Raw genomic sequence first — 7500 nt, forward strand, 5'->3', positions numbered from 1 at the left:
CCAATATTCAAACTTTCCTGTAGGGCAATAAAGCGCAATACCACCGTAAGCTAAACAAAAAATAGAATAATAGAATAAAAAACAATAAAAAGATTTTAAGAGATGGAAACGGTGTCGTCTTTGGCGAAGAATCTTACTTGTTTTTTTTTTAATATATATTCATTTAAGTGGTTTACTGGATGCATATCGAAGGTGGTGGCATAATAATAATAATAATAATAATAATAATAATAATAATAATAATAAATGATGATAAACTAATAAGTAAATAAAATCCACCCTTTAATACCCTTTCCCCCCACCCCCCTACCCTTACCTTTCTCTTCCCCATCTTTCTAAGCCCCGCCCACAAACCCTGCCCCCCAACCCCTACCTCCAAACAAGTGACGAAGGATGGCAATACTTTATTCAGCTTAAGCACCTTATATAAGGAGGAGAAGAAAAAAAGGTCAAAAGCAAGATAAAAAAAGAAAGAAAAAAAAACAAGATTTCAAACGACATTCGAAAACGGTATGTTCACTCAGCGTGGCGGAAAACCCTGTCTCATCCTCCTCCTCTATCTCCTCCTTCCTCTTCTCCTCCTCCTCCTCTTCTTCGTCCTCCTCCTCCTCCTCCTCGTCCTCCTCCTCCTCCTCCCCCTCTCCCTCTCCGCCAAGCCGATGATGAATGGAATAACAAGAAAGTGAGAGAGATACATACATACATAGAAGGAGGACATTTTTACATATTGGGATGTTCTGCACCATCTGTTTTTTTTTTCCCTTGTCTGTTTGTTTTATTATCTCCCGGCCACCGATCGCAAAGAGGATGACCTTAGATGACCTTTTCCGCGAGCACTTGATGACCTAATGACCCCGACCTGAGCCACGGGGTTCACTAGGTCACTCACTGTGTTCCCGGATGGCCTCCAGGCGCCATGATGCCACTGTCAAGATGGCGTCGACCGGTTCTCAAGCAGACAGTCCTTGGACATCACAAGAGCTACATGGCGTCATTGGTTGTTGTGGTCACGTGGTTTTCTTTACGGAGGTTCGTTACCATCGCGAAAGAAGAAGAAGAAGAAGAAGAAATATGAATACAGAACAGAGGTATAAACAACAACAGAAAAAGAAGGATAAATATTTGGCCTTTCTGTGCGACAACATCCGCCGAAGCGCACCCCTCCCCCTCACCTCTATCATGGCCTCAGCAACGCCCCAAAACATCTCCGGACGGCGATCTCAGCTCGCGCCTTTTGATCAGCCGAGTCGACCAGCCAGCCACGCCGCCGGGGAACTCACGAGCAAGACGTCCGGCGGCGCGAGGACGGAGTAGTAGCGACAGTATGCAAAGGGCGCCTCCACCTGCGTCGGCCCGGGGCCTCGACGCTGACGCAACAGCAAGGGTGGTCTGAATCCATGCTACTGAACAGGAGACTCATCAGCATCTAAAACGAATATATAGAATGGTGAAGCTAATTCTCGAGTATTTGAGCTACATTCGCGAACACGAATAAAAATAATAAATGCAGAAGTGAGAAGGAAATACGAGGTCCTAAGAACCTATACCTGAAGACCTGTGCGAGGAGGGTTCAGACGCCATGCGGTGAAGACTTCATCGTAGACAGTCTCTTTGGTGATGGCTTGTGTGACCCTTGACCTGACCTCGGTAGACACACCATACATACACCCTTGTTAGGAAGTCGTTCTCTTTGGCCATGACTCAAACGCCGTCGCACGGTGCCCTTCTTTCCCTGAAGTGTCGTCGTGTCTCAAAGAACAAAGGCCTGCCAGCCAATCAGCGACGCAAAATCAGGACCTACCAGCCAATCAGCGACGCGAACCAGGAGCTACCGGCCAATCAGCGACGCGCTCCCGGAAGAACCATCTGCTCCTGGGCGAACCGAAGACTACAAGAAGACCGAAGGACTCACTTCGAGGTCTGCCGCGGGTGGGACCGTCTCCTCCGCCTCCTCCTTCAACGCCTCCTCCTTCCTTCCCCCCCTCCCAGACTCTCCAGCCCTCGGACACCAGCAGGGAAAAAAGGTGGAGATGACAAAGGAAAGCATGGCGAAGTAGGAACAAAAGCAAGATTCCTGTGACTCCCCGAAACAATCTCTCTGGAACGGAACTACAGCGGAAAGATGAACGAGATGGAAGCGATGATGACGATAATGATGATGATAATTTAAATGTATAATGAAGAAAAAAAAAAACAAATCAGCAGAAATCTTTACCACCTTGGGGATACTGACTGATTAATTTCCATATTGTTAGCCCAGGGTCTAGAGGCAAACCTCCCCAGAAAGAATATTCAAAAAAAGAGAAAAAAAAAGAGTTTTATCTTCCCCTTTTAAAAGAAATTATATACATATATATTCGCTGATCTACTAGTCGTCCTCACCGATTTTGTGATGTTGTATGTGTTGTATCTGGATATCCCTCTAGGCCCTCCCCCTTCCCTTCACCCCCCACCCCGGTAGCTATGGTGATGGTACCACTGACCAAGCGTTCCAGGATGCCATTGTTGACTATGGGGATTTTACCCTCGTGTGTGTTTTTTTTTTTTTTTTTTTTTGTCTTTTTCACTTCTAAAAGGAGAGCTAGAATGTCTCAATATCCCTGAGCTGGTCACTGGTAACATCACTTGCACGAGGACGAATATATATATACATAAATATATATAAATATATGTTTGTTATGTATCATTTGTTTTTTGGAAATGTGGCTAAGATTGTGTATTATGAAATATATCTATATAGAAGCATAATTTCCCATACATATTGTTGTTTTTGGTTCCAAGATGATTTGTCTAAAAGTGACTTAAGACCAAAAGGCTACATAAGTATTCACTGTAGCTTCTGCCTATGGACTTTTATGTACAATTTCACGCTCGCAGGATACAGACAAATGTAGAAATACAGAAAGAAAGAAATAACATTTCTATGACAAAAAAAATATTATATATCTTTTTTTTTTTTTGGTATCTAATAACGAAAAAAAACATTTGACTGTGTTGATTAAAGGTTAAAGCACAAAAATATCCATATATACATAAAAAAAAGTGTCAATAGAAAAAAAAATGTAAATACACGTGGTATCAGAGCGTGGAAAAGGGAGCGAGAGAGAGACAGCATCAGCTCAGAACAGCTGATCGCATCTCGAGTGCGTGGAAGTGTGGGAGGGGCGGATTATCACGAGGCTGTGCTCTTACATGCGACCCTCACTCCCACCCACCTTCGCCTCCAATTACAAAATTATCATCATGATTGTCCAAAGAGCGAGAGAGAGAGAGAGAGAGAGAGAGAGAGAGAGAGAGAGAGAGAGAGAGAGAGAGAGAGAGAGAGAGGGAGAGAGACTGAAACCAGGGAATTCCATCAGGGATCATAAGAATATCAATTGATTAAGTGGATAAGATAACAAATAAATAATAATGATAATTAAAAAAAAACACTTCTGATAAAAAAAAAATGTATTTTAGCCCATGTCACTCAGGTCAAAGTAGGGCTCTGTGGGTAGTCCAGCTGAGGGGGGGAGTTTGGCCTCCCGGACGCTTTCAAGACGATGTGGTTTAGGTAAGAGGAAGGACGAGGGAACCAGAGAGAGACATAGAAAGAGGAGGAGAGAGAGAGGGGAAAGAAAAAGTGAAAAAAAGGGGAGGGGGAGAGAGGGGAGACGGAAGGAAAATGAGCATTCGTCTAACCTCTCCCCCTCTCTTCTTCTTCTTCTTTCTTGCCTTTCTCTCCCCCTTCGTTCTCTTTCTGCTTCCTTCTTCCTTCGATATCCTTTAGTCGTCCTTCGTCCAGGGGATCCTCTGGGGGGAGGGGGGGAGTCACATCCTTCCTCCTCAGGTGAAGCTCCTCTCCCTCACCTAACCAGGACCCGCTCACCAAGGTGCTCTCCTTAACAAAGAAAAGAAGAAGAAAATATATATACAAACAAATTCTCTCTGTATTTTGTTACTGTTATTGTCATTTTATATGGACTTCTCCAACCACTTGTATTCAGCCACAGGAACATCTTGTGAGTTAATAAGCCTCCTAAGAAAGTGTTAACCAAAAGCCATATTTACCAATAGGTGAAGAAAAAAGCTGAAAGTGTCATGTTTGCCCAAAAGAAGAAAAAATATTCTGGCTATAAACATCCTTTAAAAATGGTCATGAAATCTATTACTCAGCAAATTGTCTTTTTTATCAACTCCTTGACGAATTGTAATTTCGTTTGGTCATACAAAATGAGTGTCTATATTAGACTGCCTTTATAAGTATGAATAGTCCCACGACAGAGCTTAAGACAGCTAAATATAGAAGCTATAAAAAAAGACCAATAGCTTATAGGGAATAGAGAATCAGGAAAGCAACAAATTATAAATATTTTTCTCAATCTCGTGTTCTTCGTCGTCGATTTTCTTCTTTTTTTATATTTTTTATGGTTTCCAAAAATACAGACACTATGACAAAAACATGTATTATTTGTTTGGGAATGGATGTCTTACGCTGAAATATAAGACTTGTCACTATTATGTGTGGAGTTAGTTCATGCCTCAATTGTTGGTGCTTCATTAGTCGCTGCATAGTTAGTTAATTACTCTCTAACTGACGCTTCGCTAATTTGATTTCTCACCAATTGATGCTTCACTAACTGGCAATATAACTTTGATAACCAGTGCACTTCTGGCCAACAATCCAGTTACGTCACAAGCAGTTGTCTCAGTGACGTAGCGGGACTGGAGGGCTGATGAGTAGACACTATCTATCTGCTTGTTAAGGTAAGGCAATTCAAGTATATATATATATCTTTTTGTTGTTATAGCTGACAAGTATACATATTCAGGTGACATCGCCAAAAAAAAAATCAGGATTTTTAACCGATAGTTAATGCCTAAAGGAAATGGAATTTTAAGATAGTAATGATGATGGTGATAATAATGATATTAGTAATAAAGATTATAATGATAATAATGATCATGATAATAATAATAATAAAAATAATAACCACACTAATAATAACAATAACAATAATAAAAGACAAGAAAACTAGAAAATATATAAATCGAGGCTTTGAAGAAAAGAAATAAAATAATAAAAAGTTTACCAAATTTCTCAGGGCGTTGGATAGCCATAAAGTTTTGTTCCTATCCTATACCTGTTACCTGTGCCATAGAATTAACAAATAATTAACAACAGCTTTCTATCCTAAGTCGGACACTTTTTTTTCTTTTTTTGTGTGTGTGTGTATTTTTAAATTGTATTCCATTGTTGCTGTTGTTGTTTTTCTTTCCATTATTGTTGTTTACTTTGATTATTCTATTATAAACCCCATTTTTTTCCTCTCTCTAATATTTGCCAAGAAAAGTCTCTCTTTGAAGAAGGATACAGAGTTTTGTCTTATTTGGCAAAACTGTTGTATTTAATAAAGAAAATGAGTCAATTACGAAGGGAAAAATAAAGAAGAAAGCGATAAAAGGCGTAAATATAGAAAGGCTGATAGTTTCTCCTTTAAAAAAAAAAAAAAGTTGCATATAAATATAGTTTCTTGAAGAAAAGGTGTTTTGATTTATTGATCATAAGGAATATTTTGATCAGTCTGTTAAATGATGAATTATTTTCTGTCTATACTCATTCTTTGACTCCCATTTATTTATATAATCTCCCTTTTTCACCATTTCTTCTCTTTGTTCTGTTTCTTTCTTTTTGTGAGATTCTATAAAGAGGAAGAAAAATCTTTTCTCGCAGCAACCACGAGACGAGTTGTAGAGTTGGCAACACCTGCACAGACAGACAGACAGACTTACCTGTAAATTAGTCCTCCTTCCCATCTCATCTCCTCCCGTCTGCGCCCTTCCAGCTTCCCCTCTGGAAGGAAGGGGGGAGGGGGGAGGGGGTGTGAAGGATTTAAAAAAAAAAGAGGGGGGGACTTTTTGTTCAAACCTCAGGCGGCGCGGTGGTGACCCAAAGGCAATAATGGGGGTGTAGGCAGACCTGTCTCTCTCTCTCTCTCTTATCCCCCTTTTTGTTAAATCTTTCCTTTTCTTTCTCTCTCTCTCTCTCTCTCTTTCTCTCTTTTTTTTTTTTTTTTTTTTTTTTTAGATATATTTATTTTTCCACCCCTAACTGGGCGGGGAGGCGTGAGGCGATGTCTGCCCCTCGGCCACGCCCCCCCGCCCCAGGACCCCCCCGCACCACCACCACCCCCACCGCCGCCGCCGCCGCCGCCGCACCCGCAGCCGCCGCCACCTGCACGAAGGGACAGACGCTGGGCCGCCCTTGCACTGGAAGTTCTCGTTCGAGTGCGTTGTTTTCATTTAACATAGGAACATGAAGACTGATGATATTTATATAATATATATATATTATGATACTGAAGTGTTCTCTAAACACCATGCCTGTGTGATACTGTGGAAATGTTTCAAGCTGTGCCTGTACAAGGCGCGTGGCGTAGACAGCCTGGGTCCGCCGCACCCGGGCCGCCCATCCCCGCGGTCAGCCGCCCAGGCCCGCTTGCGGCGCGACCCCCCCTGCCGCGGCGGCGCTCGGGGGCGCAGGGCTTCGGGCGGGCCGTCCCCTCCCCTGCGCCCTGCCCCCGACCCCCCGTCGCGGCGCAGCACACCGCCGGCCCGGGCTCTGGGGGCCCTCCGCCGCCAGGGCCACGGGCGCGGCCCCCTGGGGTCATACGCTTTCGGTGTATCCGGCACGGCCTCGCCTGCGTGCCGTGTTGCCTCACACTCCCTCCCCCTCGCACACGCCGTTCACACCACCGAAACCACGCCCACTCACCGCCCATCACGCCCTCTCTCACGCCCCTCACGTCGCTACGTCCCTCCCACAGCCAGCCAGCTAGAGGCAGCCCCCGAGGCACTCGAAGACCTTCTGCACAGCTGCTCACTCTGTCGCCATCTCCTCCTGCTAAACCGAGCTCTTTCTCTTCCGTTTTCACCTTTCCTTTGTCATCTTTACCTTTCTTTGCATCCTCTCGAGAGGTCTATTATCACTATCCCTCTCTCGTTATCTTTCTTTCTTTTATCGCAACCTCCGCTATGCCCAGTCCCTGAATTTCCTTCCTGTTTATGCACCGTCGCTCACTCTTCTTACATCCACTTTCAAACTTCAAAAATCCACCTCCAATATCCACATTCCCTCAACCGTGGATTCTGCAGAAACGTAGCCGCAAATTCCCTTCATCTGAGAACCTCTTACCCGAAAAAAAAAATGTCGCATTAAATTTTTTTATTATTATTATTATTGTCTTTTATCTTCTTTACCCTTTTCATTTCATTACAAAAAAGTCTTCCCTCCTTTCCGCTTCTTCCTTTGGTTTCGCGCTTATCACCCTCATACTCCCCCCCCTCCCCCCTCATCTCCTCCCCCATCCCCACCCCCCATGGCTCGGCCAGTCATCCATGCACAATACTCAACCCTTTACTTTAGCCGTTTGGTCCTCGAACTAACGTTTCGGTCAGTCCACTGCTTTTTTCACGCGCAAGTTATCATTCTTTGTTTTCCACTTCTGGACCTGATGTTAA

General features: G+C 43.6%; 2 protein-coding genes across 2 annotated transcripts in view; both read left to right on the forward strand.

The window, feature by feature from the left end:
• LOC119583884 overlaps nt 1–3624 on the forward strand; it is a 102729-nt gene extending 99105 nt beyond the window's left edge. The window contains exon 3 of the mRNA XM_037932608.1: nt 1–3624. This exon is cut by the window's left edge and continues 1031 nt beyond it. The gene's annotated coding sequence lies outside the window, so the exon portion shown is untranslated.
• A 2489-nt stretch (nt 3625–6113) lies between these two features.
• Nucleotides 6114–7500, forward strand: part of LOC119579305 (translation initiation factor IF-2-like) — a 5810-nt gene continuing 4423 nt past the window's right edge. Inside the window, exons 1-2 of the mRNA XM_037927064.1 lie at nt 6114–6267; nt 6392–6957. Coding sequence (XP_037782992.1) covers nt 6114–6267; nt 6392–6957 — 720 coding nt within the window. The remainder of the gene's footprint in view (nt 6268–6391; nt 6958–7500) is intronic.

This window comes from Penaeus monodon, chromosome 2 (genome assembly GCF_015228065.2).
Source record: "Penaeus monodon isolate SGIC_2016 chromosome 2, NSTDA_Pmon_1, whole genome shotgun sequence".
In the NCBI taxonomy this organism is placed as follows: domain Eukaryota; kingdom Metazoa; phylum Arthropoda; class Malacostraca; order Decapoda; family Penaeidae; genus Penaeus; species Penaeus monodon.